At 36.8% G+C, this 20,757-nt stretch overlaps 1 protein-coding gene across 16 annotated transcripts in view; it reads left to right on the plus strand.

The window, feature by feature from the left end:
- The window catches only part of macrod2 (mono-ADP ribosylhydrolase 2), a 634,638-nt gene that overhangs the window by 145,550 nt on the left and 468,331 nt on the right, over positions 1-20,757 (plus strand). For all 16 annotated transcript variants that reach the window (XM_048205395.1, XM_048205400.1, XM_048205403.1 and 13 more), the window contains exon 4: positions 17,580-17,609. In XM_048205395.1, the coding sequence (XP_048061352.1) occupies positions 17,580-17,609 (30 nt within the window). The remainder of the gene's footprint in view (positions 1-17,579; positions 17,610-20,757) is intronic.

Below are 20,757 nucleotides of genomic sequence, written 5' to 3' on the forward strand. Positions count from 1 at the left end.
AGGAGGAAGCAGCTAGTTTTGACTTGTCCTTAATCTCACATTTCGCATTCATTTAATGGAATCTGCCGGAAAATGTTTCTCCTATTTGTGCCATGCTTGGCCAGTGAAGGAGGTGTTTTTCATTGGATCTTCATTTTCTGTCAGCCAGACATTTATATGTGCATTTTAACTAGGATTGTCATGCGATATAAAATCAACTTAAAATCTATTTAAAAATTCACTAATCAACTATATGAGATAAACTTACTGTAAGATAAACTACAGTTCTGAGGTTGGGCGAGTGCGTTAAATGTGTTAATGGTTTTAACATGTTATTTTTTCCCATAATTATTTAATCAAATGAACGTGTTAAATCGACAGCCTTAATTTTAATTGAGGTGTGATCTAGGATTGGGTCAATAGATGAAGCCATTGTCCATCACCGATGGCTGACAGACATCATGATGTTGAGTTGACATTGTGATTTAAAATTTTTTTATTTTCCCTGATTAGGTAATAATAACATACATTCCCAACACAATTCCAATTACATTCAAAACGGTTCAATGAACACAAGGTAAAGGTTTTATTGTGCAAAAAACGCCAAATGAATTATATTCTACTAGATGTTTTACACAAACTAAACCACTGGTTTGGCATGTTTCCATCCAGACCCCGAGACAGAACGGTAGCACCATTTTACTCTTTCTAGTTGAAATGAGCAGCGTGTCAAAACAGCGGTGCGGGTCACACCACAAGCACTCAGGATCGTTTGTGGTAATGATATTTCATCGCAATATCCTCTAGTAGTTTTATCTACAGCCAAACGCACTTCATTCAAGCCCTTTCAGCTCCGTGCGCATTCTCTCTTCATCCAGACGCACACTAATCAATGTAGGAACACTTTAATTTGGTAATATTCATGTCAAATGACATTATTTTATTAATTTTTTAATATTTTTTTTCATGTTTTATTATATATTTTTGTAATATTTTTTATATATATATATATATATATATATATATATATATATATATATATATATATATATATATATATATATATATATATATATATATATTAGGTGTGTGACGAGACGGGTATCTCACGAGACGAGACGAGACTCGAGATTGAGACGAGACGAGATTTTTACACACTATTTTTAAGAAATCCTAAGAAATACATGACTAGAAAAAATATTCTGCAGGTGTATTTGAAATGTTTTAACTAATCATCTTAATTAATGTCATTTCAGTTCTACTTTCTGATTATGAATTATCATATGCAGTAAAAGACAACAATACTCAAGCACTGTAAAAGGTTTTGCTACTAACTCAACTGACTGACTTCTCTCCTGTATGATTTCAGTCTCTTCAGGCCTTACTGTACATATGATTTATGAGCTTCTACAACTTTTGACCTCCTCACTGAACTCCTTTCCACAAACTGATCATAGAAATAAAAACAGTATAAATAAAAATGGTAACACTTTACAATAAGATCTCTTTTATTAACATTAATGTATTAACCAACATCAACTAACAATGAGCAGTATATGTGCTACAGTACTTATTAATCTTTGTTTATGTTAGTTAATAAAAATAGTCATTCATTGTTAGTTCATGATAGTTCACAGTGCATTAACTAATGTTAACAAATGAAACCTTATTGTTTGTGCTTAATAAGATTAAGAGAAAACTGTTTTTCATTTTTATGGTAACACTTTACATCAAGTGCAACCATAATCGCACTCTCAATATTCAAAGTGCAAATAAGACCAAATTTTTCTTTGATACAGAGCTAAGAGATGTTTACAACTACACTGCCCAGCCTAAAATAGCTTTCATATTGGGAGATATTTGCATTCATCAGGGAGCCGCTTTCAAAATGCGGGGTATTGAAATCGCGTTTGAATGCGCGCGCGCGTTTACTTTCACTTTCAGCGATCGCGCGTACTCTGTAAATATGGAGCGGCGGCGACCGTTATCCAACTGAATTAAATGTTTTTTATTTAAATACAAAGCAAAAGGACAGTGGAGGCGTAATGTAAAGGTAGCGGTGGCATATTCTTTCCTAATCATCCTAACACTCTGTCATGGCAACATCACGAGACTACTTTTCGTCTCGACGAGAAATCTCGTCACATTTTAGTCTCACGAGATCTCGTCACACCCCTAAAATATATATATATATATATATATATATATATATATATATATATATATATATATATATATATCTATTTCATTAATTATAATAGATTACCATCTCACATCCTGATTCCAGTAACTAACGCTTCTGTTTCAATTGATATTGGATCATTTCATTATATAGATGCTGAAGCAGTCCAAAAAGGTCTGGTGACATATTTGGCTCCCATGTTTAGCAGCCAGAGTGAACAACATCAGGATTAGTGCTTGCGTTCTTCCTGGAGAGCAGGAGGGAGTCGAATCTTGTGTCTTACTTAACCCCCACGCATATTCAAGCTCGTTATCACTTATTCTCCAATAACAATTTACTGTTTCCTGTCAGTGGCTTCTGAAAATGAATTCTGCCAGATGCTGTGGCAGCGTGATGCAAAGACGTTAGTCGTTATTTGGCCTGAGTCGGAGATGTGCATGGAGTTCTGAGAGGAATAAAAGGCTCATGAGACGTAAGCCAATTATCCACACTGTGGGAATTCCACTGCCGAATGCAAACTATCGTTTATGTAACACAGTCATACACACACACACACACACACACACACACACTCTGATGTATGCTTGAACCATTTCTAACTTAATATTTACATTGTTTTGGAGAAGAAAACGGTCCTAAACGATGTCATCAGGCTCTCTAGATTTGGGGTGGCTAGCAAAGCGAGACAAAAAAAAAAAAAAAAAAAAAAAAACAACAACAAAAAAAACAAAAACAAAACATGGAATTTCTGCCTCTAGAGAGATACTGAAGTGTATACCATTTGTGGAGTTCGGCTGTGCCATGATAAGGGAGACAGGAAGTCACTGGGAAAGCAGGATACAAATTCTTCTTCTGTGGTTCAAGGATCTGATATCCGAGTGTTTTACAAGTAATTTTATCAATACAAAAGAAATCTAAAGACTGCTGTACTTATGCTTTGCTCTGTAAACATTGTAATCGACTCCACTAAAAGTGTAGCCAACCAATAATATTCAGTTGTTTTGTGCAGTATTCTTGTTGAATTTTAAGATGGAAAAAAGCCTGTACCTGACATTTTATTTCTTTTTATTTATTTACTTTTTATCTGCATGTGATGTGGGTTAGCTGTCAAAAATATAACCTCTCCTACTTCCATTTAGATGCCATTCAAATAGAAGCTTATGCAAATGTCTGTCGTTAATATTCAGACTGATTGCCTTTTACTTGGCCTCCAAACCTTCCCTTTACTTATCTCAGGCATAACATGCATCCCTCAAATACTTTCTTAACTATGCTCAACTTAAAACTTACATTTCGGAACTATAAACAGACGCCATCAAAGAGCTGAAGTATGCATTATCAGTGATTTTGTGCTTGTGATTTCTTTTTAACCCGACATACTACTTCATAAAGATTTTATAATGGCCTTCAAAAGGTCCCTTTTAAAAAAATTCTTTGAAATGTCATTTGGTTCAGTCAAAACATCTGTGAAGAACTATAGAAAGTAATCAGATCTTTTGTTTCCAGATGCAAGAGCTGGTTTTGGTTAACACTTTTTTTGTTGTCTCCCCTCACAATGTTGTTATTATTATTTTTTTTAAATCTATAATTAAAGACATCTTCAGGTTTGTCCTTTCAATTTTTTGTTTTTGTCCGGTCATAATCTACTTCATATGGTTATGATTACTTTGGAAGTTTGTGTTTTAAAAAATTGCTTGCTTTCTTAATTTGGTGCTCATTAAGTTTCTAAAGATAAAACTGGATAAGCTGCATATGTGCTTTGTGAGTTTGGCGAGGTTTCTGAATAGCGCACCGTTAATAGATGCAGAAATAAACAGGCACTACTCTTCCTTTGATGGTTTTGCGTTCAGGTGAATGCTGCTGTAAGTGTTCGGTGCCCATGATGCTCTGATATCGCCTTTATTTGTGTGTGGCCCTGGGCACTAATGATAGCATGCGGGTTTAGGTAATAACCTTGTTTATCTCCTCTTTATGGCTCAGCGAGTAACAGTGGGTGCTGTCGGTGTGCGTTTTTAACCCAAGCGTGACAATTTTCCCTTTGAGGTGTAAAAACCAGCCTTAGTTGTAACTTCAAGTGACAGGAACATGTACCAATGTTTTAAAGTGAATACCAGTTTCACTGAACTCCCTACGATTGTCTGTCTGTTTTTTTTTTTTTTTTTTTAAATGACCCAAAATTATTATTAATCCCAGAAAGTTTACAAAGCAAAACTGCTTTACCCTTTAGTTTGGCTTTCATCTTGAGTTTAATGTCCTTTATTGGATATTTTGAACAGGGCAGCTGCGATTATGTTGCATTAAAGTTGAGATATGATACATGATACATGCTTATTAAGAGATTGTTTACTCAAAAATGCAAAGCTGCTGTTTTCCATACACTTCCATACACAACTGGTCCCTATGATCTTTCATAGAGCCCTGCATTTCTGCCCGAGCCCGACGGGCCCCGACTTATTTACGGCCCACGGGCCGGGCTTCAGGCCGATTTTCACGTCATAGCTCACAGGCGGGCCGGGCCTCGGGCCTGTTTTAGGCTTCTCCTCCTTTTAATACTTTGGACATCCATTAATTAAAATAAACCATGAGAAGCTGATGATGGTAAAACAAACACATGCATAGATATAGTGCTGTGCTGGCAGAAACATGATGAGACCATAGCTGCGTCTCATTTCTGAGGCTGCGTGCGTGAGTCCTCATGTTTAGTGTAGCAGAGAGTGCGCCTTCAGCGCAGCAGCTGGAAAAGTTAGAATTGGATTAAAATTAGGGATGTTCATTTCGGTGTGACCCATTAAAATACAAAAATGTTATTTTTCAAGGCTTTAGTTTTATACATGTGCAAATACGGCATATAAAACAACAGAATATGAGTATTCACACGTCACGCACCCGCAGCGCTTGAATGGAGAAATCGCGCCGGCGCCTTGCGCACATACACAACATAGCCTATCAGTTCTCACATTTTTAACTTGACATCACAGCCTGTTTATAATCAAAATAAAATACAGTCAATCAAAGTTACACTGCTCAATGTATAGGCTAGTCTGTACAATGTGTGGCATTCAGCGCTATACTATCGACTCACTTAAAAAGCACATTGTTGGAACGCGAGTGAAGCACAAAGCCTATAATTTACATAATAAATAATAGTTTAGCATTCAAATCACGAATATGGAAACATTCGGATTTGTGCCGAAATGGAGAGGTAGGCGACATGTTATTTAATTTTTCGTTATGGTTCTGTTCTAAATAGGCTACCGTTTATAGGATTTGTTGTCTATAGCTATATGTATAGTTTGTTTTCTGTTTAAACCGTCTAACCGATAGTATTAATTGGTCCAACTTCTTGGTTAACAGATAACTAGTCAACTATGAGCATCCCTAATTAAAACTTTCCAACGCGGATGCCGTGCTTTTTCTCTCACGATTCTCTTTCTCTATGAGAGTGTTTGTCTGGCTGTAGCATGTTGTCTCGCTTTTCATTTGAAAATAAATAAAATGACCATGTTCAGTGGTGAAGCTTTGATTTTGATGCACAGCTGTGGTGTAAGGTAAGACAACCTGTAAGTTTGTTTTTAAGCCAGTTGTTTTTGTTTTATTTTTCCGCACGCTGTTACGAGCAGCCCGCCTCAGCTTGTAAAAAAGCAGCGTTTTACTGTGGTAGTGCTAATAAATGTTTAAACTAACATTGTGATATGTTTATATTAGTGTTTTATATCTATGGCTTTTATTGAACAAGTGCCGATTTGAGAGTCTAAATCGATCAAACGCGCTCAACTCACTGTCGGCCGCTGCGGTCGTCACTTTAAGAAACAAACTTCAATTTGATAAACAAAGAAGTGCTCCAAACATTTTTCTAAATTAGCTTAATAAAGAAACGAAAAGGATTACAACTACTTTGCAATTAAAAACAAAACTTAACATTTTAATGGCTGCAACAAAGGCTGCGTTATGGAGAGGATTTATAAAAAAAAAAAAAAAAAAAAAAAAAAAAAAACGGGCTCCAGTCGGCCGAAAATTCTGACATGCTGACGGACACGGGCCGGGCTAGGGCCTGAGCGTCTCGGGCCAGGGCCGGGCTAGGGCCAAGATTTGTGGCCCGTGCAGGGCTCTAATCTTTCATATGGAACAGAGCATCTTGGACATGAAGCTTAAAAGGTTACTTCACCCAAAAATGGAATTTCTGTCATTAATTACTCACCCTCATGTCGTTCCACACCCGTAATATCTTCGGAACAAAAAAAAATTAAGATATTTTTGATGAAATCCGATCTTTTTTATTTTTATATCAGTCTGTTCTGATGTAAAACCTTCAAGCACTGGATGAAAACAGTGTAGCAGTAAGACAGGGGAGAGAAGATATTGTTGAATAAAGTTCATTTTTGTTTTGTTTTTACACACAAAAAGTATTCTTGTCGCTTCAGAACATTAAGGTTGAAGCACTGTAGTCACCTTGACTATTTTAACGATGTTTTTACTACTTTTCTGTACCTTGAACGATGGTAATTATGTTGCTTTCTGTGGGAGATTTCACCAAAAATATCTTAATTTGTGTTCCGAAGATGAACAAAGGTCTTACGGGTGTGGAATGACATGAGGGTGAGTAATTAATGACAGAATTTTCATTTTTGGGTGAACAAACCCATTAATATCTCCTTTTCCACAGTAGATGGAAAGTGATTAAATAGTTGAGTAAATGATAACATAATTGCATTTTTGGGTAATCTATCACTTTAATATTCTAACAACTGTGTAGAGTATTAGTGTGGCAAGTCAAGGCTCTTGTTCATTTTTATAATGAAAACGTCTTGTTGTTTATCTTGTTGTTTTATTATGATTATCTATCCTCCCCATTTTAAGTAAAAAGGTTATTAAAAATAAACAAAATTACTAAATTTACTAAGTTAATAAATTAGGTGAAGTATTTAATGAAGTAAAAATCATCTGCATGTTGATACTTACCGCTTAATTACTTGGGCAAAGTGTACATTGCAACAAAATGACCAATTATTATAAAAAAGCATGACATCATGTTTATATACAATAAATTCAGGAATGAAATAGCCTATGGAAGCAAAGTTGATCTCAGTAAACAGAAAACTGACTAAACACAATATCAGAAAGTTTGACATTTATGGCCCCCTTGAACATGTGGCCATGACTGTATGTGAAAGCATTTGCCTTGATTCAAGTTGTATTTTCTGCCACATTTCTCTTATTTCTGCAGGTCCTCATGAGGTCATTTTAATCCGACTCTTTGTACAACCAATACTAATACCTCATGTTTTTTTTATATCAGTGTATATTTTCTGCAAGTTTCACAGTCTGTCTCAACAATATATTAGCAGTAGATCTTTTCTCGTACGTAGGCCTGCATGATACTTAACAAATTATTTTTTGATGAGTCTGTTCTCTTGCAGTCTTGACCCATTTCTTGCCTCTTATATAAGTATTCTACATTACCTCTTTTTGAATCAACTATAATGTTGTTTCAGGGTACAAGGATAGAAGTCATTTAGGCCAGACTAACTGAAAGAGACTGTCTGTTTTTTTTGTTGTTTTTTTTTGTCCCTGTTATTTATTTATTTTTTTGTCTCAGATGATGAATCATAACACCTTGCAGAATGCATTAGTCCATCTTTGCATTCACCGGCAAAAGCATCATTATTTTTCATCATTATTGTTTGTTATTGCTTTCCCTTCTGCACATCAAATCTAAGGATCGGAAAGGGGGTGCAGGAAAGATGGAAGGTGAGAATGAATTGAGCCATTGTGATGAGAAGACTATATGGAGATGGTGTACAGACACAAATATATGACTTATTACTTTGGTCCATGTTCTTGGTAACATTTAACGCAGGTTGGCTTTAAACATTTGTGACATTAACACTAAGTGACATTAAAACTAATCTAATGTAGGCATAGCTGCACATTTCTGTATGCAGTTTTACAGGATTATATTGGATTTTTTTTTTTTTTTTTTTAAATCTATATTATTGTGGTCTTTACAGGAGAAGTTCTTCTTCATAAAAACACTTTTTTGTGTCCTTCAGAGGAAAACTACAAGTTAAGAGTGGCATGAAAATTGTGCAGCTTGATGAATTATGTAGCCTAGTTTTCTCTCTCTGTGCTTTTGATGAGGAGCACAGAGAAACATTTCTTCACCAGGCAAGGCAGGGCCACCCGTAATGCTTCGGACACATAAAAAAAAAAAAGGGGATTAAAAGGGGCGTTCCACGTAACCATTGGAGCTCTGTAGTGCCTCCATTTTCAACAGGTCCCACGATGCTGCCATCATTATTCGTGACACCGTGCCTCAGTGTTGCATCTACTAATTAACTTCAGTGTAAAATTAAATGGTGATGTGTGATATGTTGAACAGATCTCTTGGTATAACTTTCTGTTGAAAAGAACAGATGCTGCTGGGCATTTATTTATGAGAATGGGAAATGATGTTCTTTGATAAGTTAGAAAAACATGCGCTGACCCTTGTGTAGATAGAAGAGGCTTGAAACCAGAACAACAAAAGTGTATTTTATGCTCATTAATAGACGTTTCAAGGTCAGTTAAGAATCGAGCAGTAGTTTGGCTTGTTATCAGCAACTGTCATGATTGATACTGTTTATAAAGGGGTGCCTAGAAGCATTTCCTAGAGCTATGTGACCCAACCTTCTGAATCTGTGGGCTACTTGTGATATAAGGCCATTATACAGCACATCAAGGTCATCTTTAGATGTTTGTCTCCTTGCCAGATTCAGACTCGTGTTTAATACTACAGTGTTTTCTCTGCGATCAGTGTTTTCTTTTTTTTAGTCTTTTGATGAAAATATCTTTTAATTTTGGTCAATGCTGTCATATTCATTCATTTTAGTCAGTTTTACTTAAATGGTATCTGATTTTAGTCTATGAAAATGGTTCAGTTGACGTGAAAGTGAAAGTGTGTATGCTTTAGATCAGTGTTTTTGATTGGGTCACTGAGTGTGCCGTCAAACAAACAATAACAACAAATGTAATTCTATGCTTTTTCTGATGCAAGTATGCCTGAGAAAAATGCATTGTTCTGATTCAATATTAGCTGACACAGGCATCATTATAATTGTTATTATAATGAAAAACAACCTTTTCAACTCTTCAATTGCACGTGCAAATGCGGCGACGCACCTTGTATATTGCTTCAGTATAAATGAAGAAAGAAATTACGAGCATGCAGTGTCGCAGTTATGTTGTCAATTGTGGTCATGAAATTACCAAAAAGTACCAATAAATTACATATGTGGTACTTTGTGTTAGCTGGAAAGGATTTGCATGCAGGTAATATGTATTCCATATGTTTCATCAACAGTTCATGCTAGTATTGTGTATTTACCATAAACTAACTTTTGTTTCCTTAACCCCAAAATGGCACTTTATTTTCACTTTGTGTTATTTTGTATATTTTCTAATGACTGTGGCGGCTCATACCAACTTACTAACTTTGTATGTTCACTCATCAGTATTAGTTATCAGTAATCAATAATCAGCATTTATTATACTTCTTATAGGCTAAGGCAAGAATGTATTTACAACATGACTAAAATGTTGCTGGCATCAGTTTGACTATGATTGGATTATTTGAAACAATACCTTGCAGTATTATTGTTTTATCATATTTTTGTCAATAGAATGTTTTAATTACAAATCCTTTAAAGGTCCCGTTTTTCATGGTTTTTTGAAGCTTTGATTGTGTTTATAGTGTGCAATATAACATGTGTTCATGTTTCGCGTGTAAAAAAACACAGTATTTTTCACATAATTTACTTATCTGTATACCGCTGTTTCTACTGTCATAAAAACGGGCTGATGATTTCCTTGTTCTATGAAGTCCCTCCTTCAGAAATACGTAACGAGTTCTGATTGTGCCAGCGGTTCCTGTGTTGCGATTCGACAGCAGCTTCTGCTCCATCTTTCAAGAATAATCTTTGTGCGAATCCGGCATTAAACTGATTGATATTGAGGAAGCTGTCCTCAGCAAAATGTGCTGCACATAGTTTTACATGTGGATTATAATTTTCGGGAACCGAGTTAAACATAAATTGTAACCATTGATCTCTAAGTACAGCGTCCCTGGGAAGGCCAAACAAAGGTGATTGGACTGCGGGATGAAAACAACAGCGATTCGACGACATGGCGACAAACACACTCTACAAACGCAACTCTTGCTCTTCTCCGTGGGAGCGCAACAAGACCACGCCCCCTTTTTTGTGTATTCCTGTGGGCGGATGTTATTCAAAAAACTGTTTTAGTGACATCATTACAGAAGGAAGTAGAGGGATGTAGTCCAAACTGGCCATTTGATGTAGGCGACTTCTGTTAAATAAAATATTTCGCTTGGCATTGAACTTTTGAGCTTTAAAATTTTACAGATTTTATTTATACTCTAACAACAACATTACACACTAACTAAAGTTTGAAACATGGGATCACGAAGAACGGGACCTTTAATTGTCTTTATGATGCACATTTTTTTGTGATGAAAAACCCTTCATTAACAAACATTTTTGCCAATAATTTTTGTTAACAACAGCAATGCTCACTACCTTCAGTAGTTTCAAAACCTCAAGACTTTGCAAAACTGGTTCGAGATAGCCTTGGGAGTTATTATTGAAGTTCTCTTGATCATCATATGACATCCAGAAGATTGAGTATTCCTCCTTGAACAGTATTTACAGCCAAAGATGCAGGACTGTATTGGTGTGCCTGGAGAACGGACCTCACTGGTGTGGAGAAGAGGGGCTTTGATCAAGAGTGGTATGGCACTGAGTGCTTTTGGGCCCTTTCCTCCCTTGACTGCTATATAACTGTACGCGTGCAGAGAGAGAGAGAGAGTGAGATGAGATGAGAGATCAGTTCTGGTCCCATACTCTCTGATTCAGCTTGTCCTGCTCTGGTGCTCAGCAGTTGCAGACGTATTCCTCTGGGAACGCTCTGTGCAATAAAGAACCAAAGAGCCGAGTAGAGTTATCACACTATGCTGCGTCTGGGCCAGGCAAAACCACATGTATTTTTAATGTGCTGCAAATAAGAAATACAGCCTAGTTTTTTTCTCTCTCTTTCTCTCTGTCTCAGTGGCTAATAAAGAGTCTTATCATTACCCACAAGACTTGGTGCAATTTAACGCAGAGCTTTGCTGACATGAGATGGGTTCTCCCTGATATTTTCTGCCTTCAGCGATTTCTCAGGGTGCTTTGTGAGTGTGTGTGTGTGTGTGTGTGTGTATTTGGGGGTCTACAACCCATTTCTTACTGTACTAATGACTTCACCCTAAAATACTGGGCTGACTGGCAGACCTAGTTAAGCTGTCTTGTGAAGCGGAAAGTCCGGTGTGTGTGTATGTGTAAACTGAAGGGTGATTCACCTATTATCCTTATTTTGAGGTTTGCAAGCTTATTTTCACATGGCTGAACATTTAAGTACTGAATTCCTCACTGCTGTAACTAGTTCCAACACTTTGATTGATGCTCAGATTATTGAAACTGGAATGTACTCTGTGGAATCGTGTTTTTAGCCTTCTTTATTATAAAAAGCAAATCATTTCAGCTAGATCCTGGCATGTTCAGAATGTCTGGCCGCTAAATATAGCAGCTTCGTTTCTTCCGTCAACATGCTTCTATTTGTATTCACTTTAATTTTGTAGAAGGCTCAAAATCTCTGAGGAAAATTATATTGGTGTTTTGAACTTGGAATCATGAATGTGAAAAAGCTGAAGATTTGGTGTTCATCTAAAGCAAAATCCAGGAAAAAAAGGGGTAAAAAGCCAGAGAAGAAAATAAAGTTGTTTTCCAGTAAAGCATTTTAGCTCGGTTCATTTGAGGTCCTGGCAGATCATTTTTTCGTTTAGCCTCAGGTTAATGCAGACTGTGTACTTGCTTTACTCTTGCATCTTCATTCTGTATGCCAGACAGAGTTAGTCAGTTAATCACATATTCTGATATTGTGCAAGTAAGTAATATGGATGAAAATGTGAAAAGTTCTGGAAGCTTGCAAAGGTTGACAGGTTCTTATAAAATTAATTAAGGAATGAAATTTCTCTGCTTTAGCATGCTAAAAGTGTACATAATAAATGTATCTGAAATGTACTGTACACTTACATTAAATAGTCTGTAACTATTTTATGTTTTGGCAAATTGGTGGCTAATGCATATAAATTCGTTCAATCTCATTAGTAGGTTTCCATGCGATCTGCTCGCGCCCTACTGACGGTTGGGTTTGGGAGTGTGGTTAGGGGTGGATCTTCATGCTTTTTTTCTAAAAATTGTACATTTCCATAAGAATCACATAATTTAAACATTTTCTCATGAGATCGAGTTGTACAAGTATTTGATAATATCTCAAATGGAACAATAAAGGTGCGGTCACATTAGCAGAATTTTTTTTGTGTGACATTTCATGGGCAACAATTGCCAATAGCATAGTGATTGCATGGATTTCTATCGAAATCACTAGATTTCACCCACAAAAAAATAATAAAAATGGCCGAACAACAGTAGATGTGACCACAACTTAACATTTGTTTTACAAAGATATGTTCATTGTTATACATTTGAGGGAAATGTAGCTTAAAAAATGGATCCTCTTGTTTAGTGTTGCTACTGCAGATTAACTAACCTAGTCCAAATGCCCAAAAATTATATTATACAAATACTGAAATGCAGACAATGTGGGGTCATTGTAAAGTACAGTATTCAGCTCACATTTGTAAGTTTCTGTCTTTTCCCAGAGTTCCCATATCTGCCAATCTTCCGAAACCTACATTACAGGTGCTGGTCATATAATTAGAATATCATGAAACATTTTTTTATTGTAAATTATTTTTAAAAATTAAACTTTCATATATTCTAGATTCCCTACAGTTTTTTTTTTTTTTTATTTTTAATTTTGATGATTAGAACATACAGCTCATGAAAGTCCAAAATCCAGCATCTCAAAATATTAGAATATTTCCTAAGATCATGGTCAGCAAACCACTTGGAAGTGGTTTTTGCACTGTGGGCAGGTGCTAAAGTCCTGCTGGAAAAGGAAATCAGCATCTCCATAAAGCTTGTCAGCAGATAGAAGCATAAAGTGCTCCAAAATCTCCTGGAAGATGGCTGCATTGACTTTGCACTTGATAAAACACAATGGACCAACACCAGCAGATGTCACGGCCCCCCAAATCATTACTGACTTCAGAAACTTCACACTAGACTTCAAGCAGCTTGGATTCTGTGCCTCTCCAGTCTTCCTTCAGACTCTGGGACCATGATTTCAACATGAAATGCAAAATTTACTTTTATCTGAAAAGAGTACTTTTGACCACTGTTCACTGTCCAGTTCTTTATCTCCTTAGCCCAAGTAAGATGCTTCTGACATTGTTTATGTTTCAGAAGTGGCTTGGTAGTTCTTTTCCTGAAGATGTCTGAGTGTGGTGACTCTTGATGCGCTGACTCCGGCTTCATTTGACTCATTGTGAAGCTCTCCCAAGTGTTTGAATCGGCTTTACTTGACAGTATTCTAAAGCTTGTGGTCATCCCTATTGCTTGCGCACCTTTGCCTACCCAATCTCTTACTTCTAGTCAACTTTGCATTTAATATGCTTTGATACATCACTCTGTAAACAGCCACCCCATTCAGTAATGACCATCTGTGACTTACGCTCTTTGTGGAGGGTGTCAATGATAGTCTCCTGGACCATTGCCATGTCAGCAGTCTTCCCCATTAGTGTGGTTTCAAAGAACAAGAGATACCTGGAATTTATACTGTAGGGATGGTCATTTAATCAAACTCAAATGTAAATATTCTAATATTTTGATATACTGGATTTTGGACTTTCATTAGCTGTACGCTCTAATCAACAAATTAAAAAAATTAAAGTTTCATTTTAAAAAAAATAATTTACAATAAAAAAAATGAACTTTTTCACGATATTCTAATTATATGACCAGCACCTGTATATGTATATTAAGTGCATAAAGTATTCAGCATTTAAAACTTTTTTTCTCTCTTTTTTGGTTCATCATCATTATCATCTTGGTAATTGCAGTACATTACTTTTTGTATAATTTTCAGAACACTAATTGCATCATTTACACTACAAAATGGTGGAGAATAGTGCTAAATGGAAAAAAAAGCAAATGATCGTATTGTGGGTTTTAGTTAATTATTCTATTTATTTATTTATTTATTTTTTCTCTTTATTGAAGGGTTGTGCTTATTTCCTATAAATTTTATTTTACTTTTATTTTATCAGAAATTCTAATTAAGATCAATCATCTCTTTTACCTAAGAAAGATTTACGTATATTGACACAGACACAGGATTCAATACCAGTGTAATTATTTATTTGATTTTGAAAGTTAGCTGTTTTAAGATGCCTAATCAAGATTTCAGGTCATTTCAGGGGGCACTGTCCCTAAAATAAATGTACTGTCTTGTATTATCAGTGTACTTTAAGTTACCTTTGCTAAATGATTAATTAAAATACAGATTAATGCTTTAGTGTTTGCCCGCCGTATACTGTGTATATATATATATATATATATATATATATATATATATATATATATATATATATATATATATATATATATATATATATATATATATATATATATATATATGTATATATATATATATATATATATATGTTCCAGTCTTTGTTGCATGTCTTCGTTTTTGCAGTCTTCCAAAAGTTTTTGTGTGTGCGAAATGTCTTTAATGTATTAATACAGAATATTTCTCTCTTTTGCTGATGTTTTTTTTTTTTTTTTTTTTTTTTTCTCCTTTCCTGGAGGACATGCGCTATTTTCCTATGGGCCTGGCGGGAAAGTGTGAGCAGCTTTTAGCTGCTTGGTATCAACCCTGAGTGCAAAAGGAAAAACACAGGAAAGATGCGATTGTGTGTGTGGAAGTGTGGGAACGTGTGAGGATTGCGTCACCATGGAGGCCGGCGTCTGTGTTGTTTTCTGACACTAACTAATGACCAGCACAATCTCGGTGTTTCTGTATTGTTAGATTTACGAGCTTAGCGGGTTGCCCACCACTGTGAGGCCTACTGGCCCTCGTCCGTTCTCTAAGAGAGAGCAGGAAGCTTTGACTGGGATTTATGACCAAAACAGGACAGAAAAAAAACTTCACCATGTACAGACAGAGCTTTGTCTTTGTCTATTGAGCATTGTGGTCTTATCAAGGGTGGACACCAAGTGGGGCAAAGGTGTAGGATGACACAGGAAGTAGCACATGTTGTCTTCCTGTTTGATTTCCTACATTGTTGGTGGCTTGCTTGTGTTTTTCACTTTTTTTTTGTTCCTTTTCTGAGGCTAGAAGCACATGAGAAAAAGAAACAAATAGGGCAGTCAGTTGTATAAATATACAGTTATCAATAAATGTTTACTAATTTTAATATTAGCCTATTATGGTTAATTACGATAGTATTTTGCTGACAGTCATAGGTTTTAACAATAAGATATATGAGTTAAATACTAATATTGTAAAGTAGTATTACAATTAAAATAACTGTTACCTATTTTTAAATTTATTTTATTAGTTATTATTAATTATTACTGTGATCAAATCTGAATTTTCAGCATTATTACTCCAGTCTTCTGTGTCACATGATCCTTCAAAAATCATTCTAACATGCTGCTCAAGAAACATTTCTTATTATCAGTGTCGAAAACATATTTTTGTGGAAACAGTGATACACTTTTTTTCAGGGTTCTTTGAAAAATGGAAAGTTCAAAAGAACTGCATTTATTTGAAATGTAACATTTCAACATTTTTCAATACAGTTTTTTTGTAACATTTTTGTAACAAATTTCTTTACTGTAATTACTGATCAATTTAATGTGTACTTGCTAAATAACATTATTAATTTCTTACAACAACAACAACAAAAACAACTAACTGGTACAAACTGATATTGTATATACTACATATATTTAAATTTTAATTAATATGACCCTATCGGTTGACCACTACTTTTAGCCTTGACTGTTTTCTTATTGTATCTGTGAAACAGGCAGTGAGCTAATGCATTTTATGATTAAAAAACCTTTATCAAACTGTGATATGGCATGATTTTGCCTCTGGTGTGTATTTCTGTTTAGATTTTGACTGTGGCCTGTTTGGACTCAAGTTTCTGTCACTTTGGATCATACTACGAGTAGCCAGTTTCACTGCACAGCAGCACTGGGATATTCTTCTGAAAGTGCACACGTTTTCTCTTTTACTTCTACACAGCAGCTGTTCTCCATTTGTTCTTCTGCTCGCTGTCTTATGATAAGAGATTGTTAAGAAAAAGTCCCCATCCATTTTGAGGATTTTAATGTCTCCCTTGATATCAGTTGCTGTGGGATTAGTCTTGTTGTCGATCTCAGTGGAGGTAGCAGGTTTTTTCGTGCTTACCTTATGCTTATTCTCTAAGAAAAAAGAGCAGGAGCGAGGGGAAGAGAGATCAAAAGAATCCCACAGAGAGACCTGCTTCACAAAGGGAAAGAAACATTTAAGAAAGTAAAAATAAAAGGGCCCTCGTGGGTCATTATTCTCAACTTTCTCAGCGTCCCCACTGGGATATGAGATGCCGTGCTGTCGTTGTTGGGAAAGCTCAGACAGAAGCGCACAGTCACACAGTTAGGACCTTTTTATGCTGTTAAAATGCTGATGTACATTTCAGCATTCTATCTGAACAGTGCAGATGTAATGCATAATTAACATATAATATATTTGATATATGATCTTTTTTTTTTTTTTTTTTTATCTTTTAGCAGATATAATCCTAGTATTTTAAAATGTTTCAGTAACCCCACATTTTTTCTCTAGACTAATGAAACCTCTTATTAGCTTACCACTTGTAGAATAGCGGAGAAAGATTGTAACTGTGGGTTGTGGTGCCACACTCTATTGTTGGCTGATTGTTCCATTTACGTAAAGAGAAGTGGAATATATTTTTACTCTGTCTGTTTTTAGTACTCTTATCCGAGTGGCAGGAGAGATTTCTTAGACAGGTCTCGACCCCGGGCCGCCCACTGCACTATCGGAGATCAGAAACATGGCATCAAAGAAACACCCGGGCCCCCCGCGCTTCTGCTTAAACTCAGCGCAGCAGCTCTACGTGTAGCCCACTCGGCTCTGACAGAAAACACGCAGCCTAGGCGTTTAGCACTTAATGGCTTTCATTTAAAAGTGTAATGACAACATTCTGCAGTACGGCTGCCAGCTTACCGGTGCCTCAAACCTCTCAGTGCAAACGTCTGGCTTTAGAGTGTTCTTGACCTTCAGGTTCTACATCTCTGTAGGCTTACATCTGAATGATAGTGTGCTGTGCTTTGAGCTAAAGTGCTTCTTTTGTATGTATTCTTTAAATCAGACACTCATGTTGTTTTTCTCTCTTTTGTTTCCTCTACAGCAAACTCTTCTCTGCTTGGCGGTGGAGGAGGTAAGTGTCTTATCTTACTACGTGTTCATTGTGACATCATTTTGAGATATTAGGTGGTTTCTCCATGGATTCAACAGCAGAAAACACATCGTCGTCCACTGGCATATGGAATCAGAGGTGTCCAGCCATGTCTGGGGTTGCCCGTGTGGGCGGTTGATGGGGAAACACTACGAAGGCCCTCATTTGGACACATTTCTGCACACGCTTTGACGTGATTGCAGTAATTACACACAAAGCACGAGACATGACAGAAGGGGTAGAGAAGTGTCAGGCTATGGGGTCATGAATCAACCCAATTACAACTGGAATTTTGATACACCTCACTTTTACAGAGGAATCCGTTTAGTCCCCAGATAATGAATGTAGGTCAGTCGTGTGCCCCCTTTCGCACGATCTATTGTTTATCCATCTGTGCCATGGTGTCAGGGAGGGTCCCTCTCCCCTGCCACATCTCGGGAACCGACCACGCTTGATTGGGTCCCTCGTGAGGAAGCGATTACCACTTGTGATACACTATCCGTCTCACATCACACTCTCCTTAGTATGGCTCTTATGTTATCTGATGTGTACCACAAACCCCCGTCTCTACAATAGACCCTTATCAGCCACTGTGACCGATTTCCCTGATTGGAGAAGTGGCAAACAACAACAAAAAAAAGCCTGATTAAGGTTAGAGGTCACACATCTGTGACAAAACTACTTACCACAGCACTTGTCAGTGAATCAGTGTGACCCCCACAACTGGGAGTCAAACGCTTGCTTTATTGGCACCTCGTTGTATGTCATCATGGTCCTTTTATTGATTTGTCACGATGCGAAACGTCTTGAGGGCAATTTGGTTTCTTCATTATTTTGCCGTAATTGGCTTTTGATATTGGTTTGTGTGCGCGTGTGTGTATCAGGGAGGCTATTAGAGAATGTTCATCAGCAGCGGCAGGTGAACAAAGGCTGATGTAACACTCTGTGGGAATATTTTTGTACCTGAAAAAGATCTGTGAAAGGAAATATGCCTGTTAGCATTGCATCTGGAGGTGTTTTTTCCCGCCAAACATGTCAGCCTGCAAACAAAACCTGCACCCCTGATAAAAAAAAAAAGAGCTCATTGTCGTGTTCGGCACTGAAGGGAGTTTAATCAAAGCCCATATCAAGAGTATTGTCTCACCTAATTGCCATCTCCAGATGCCAGTGCTAGAAAACCAATTAACCCGTAACTATAAGCCATTTGGTATAGTGTCAAAGAAGAAAACAAAAATGCTAATCCAAGGCTGGCAACATAAGAAAACATGTTCAACTCTGAAAATAGGGAGAAGCAGTTACATTAGTCTGGGATTGCCACTGTTATGATTGGCTAATGTCATTGCATAGGAAAACATATTAACAATCCTTTGCTATTGCACGAGTGTTTTGAAAACATTATCCACATAAAACCACCATTTAGAGACAAACCATTGAGAAATTGTTTACTTATGATTTGCGATGTAGCTGCTGTCAGATCCAGTACAGTTGGCTGCTTTATCTTTCAACAAAAGTTTCTTTGCAAACTCTCCATTACTGGGTCTCATTTACAAAACAATCTGGAGTCAAATATTCCAAACAAACATATAATCTTCGGATGTGATCCGGGACGCCATTAAAAATAAACTATCCACTTGTTTCTGACACTGTTTTAAAGTCCTTTTAAAGTCATTTAATGACGTTTGCATCTCTGTACAGACTCTTTGAAGTCTTTAAACAACGCGTTAAAGCAAATGTTCTTTTACACTTCCATTTATCCTGTTGTCGCTAGACTCGAGACTCAGGTATGTCAGAAATCGACCAGGCATCTGTATATGTATCCGGTATAGACAGCATTAGTAATTATTATGGGTTCTATTTGTTTTTGACGTGATGTAACACTCATGTTTGGTGTAGATCAGTATGCCTGGTTCTGTCATGAAACTCTAGATGGTGCAGGCTGATAAATCCTTAATGTAAACTGATGATATTCAGTGTTAACTACTTTGCACAAACCAATTGGTTCATGTTGCATCTGCAGCCAATGAGCTTGCTGCTGACAACGTTTAAATGGCTGGTTAGCATTCACTAAGAGTTTGCAGAAAGCTTTCAGAGTTCCTCTGAAACCCTCCACCTTCCCCAGCTCCACCTGTATAGATCTGCTATGGGTAATTATATATATAATTATATATATATAATAATATATATACATATATATATAACATATATATATATATATATATATGTGTGTGCAATTTGTGCAGCAGCACTATTTTTTACATACACACAGCAGCAAATCTGCATATGTATTGGCAGTAGCAATTTCCTCTTAGCAGTTACAGATCTATTATGCCAAGGCCAAATACATTAAAGGTGCTAAAGAGGTTCTTTTTGTCGACTGAGTTTTTGAAATGAGCGCATGGGTAAGAACAACCCCCCTCCTTCACAGCTCATTTAGAGGGAACGCCTCCCAAAACTCGTGCACGAGTATCGGAACACGAGTGTTTACCACCGGCATTCGCTGTGTTATTAAGCCAGGCACACATTTAACGACTAGCTAAAACATTCTGACTATGCTCAACATACAGCGATTGTTTCCTTCTCCTGAAGCAGATTTATATACTTTCACGTGGAATTTGAACACCGACTGTAATCGCAGACTGAACGCAACTGGCTCGCGTTTGAGCGCGATCAGTCATAAGTATCAATTTACATTCATAATCATTCATTCTTACAATCGTTAAGTGTGTGCGCGACTTAAAGCCGTGGATTCATTATGTTGGACTCACCGCAGGTGACTCATAATCTGCAGTTGTTACTCCTGTCTCCTGACAAAAACATTGCATGCGGCGCCTGTGGAGTGTGGAAAGTTACTGGAGCGCGCAGCCGCGCGTCTCTCACATGGATCGTCATGGCAGTGATTGACAAGCCAGAAGGCCAATCCGCGCACTTCTCTCACAAGGAACGTCATGGCAGTGATTGACAAGCCAGAGGGCCAATCGTTTACGCGATGATCGCGTAAACGATTGGCTGATGTTTTTAAGGCCTTACCTCGTGCACAGATGGTGTATGTTAATATTATTACTTTCAGTGCACCTAATAAATAGTCTTTTATCAGTTAGTAAAGACAGTTTCAAGTAATATTGCAAAAATG

Source organism: Megalobrama amblycephala, linkage group LG10, assembly GCF_018812025.1.
Source record: "Megalobrama amblycephala isolate DHTTF-2021 linkage group LG10, ASM1881202v1, whole genome shotgun sequence".
Classification (NCBI taxonomy): Eukaryota; Metazoa; Chordata; class Actinopteri; order Cypriniformes; family Xenocyprididae; genus Megalobrama; species Megalobrama amblycephala.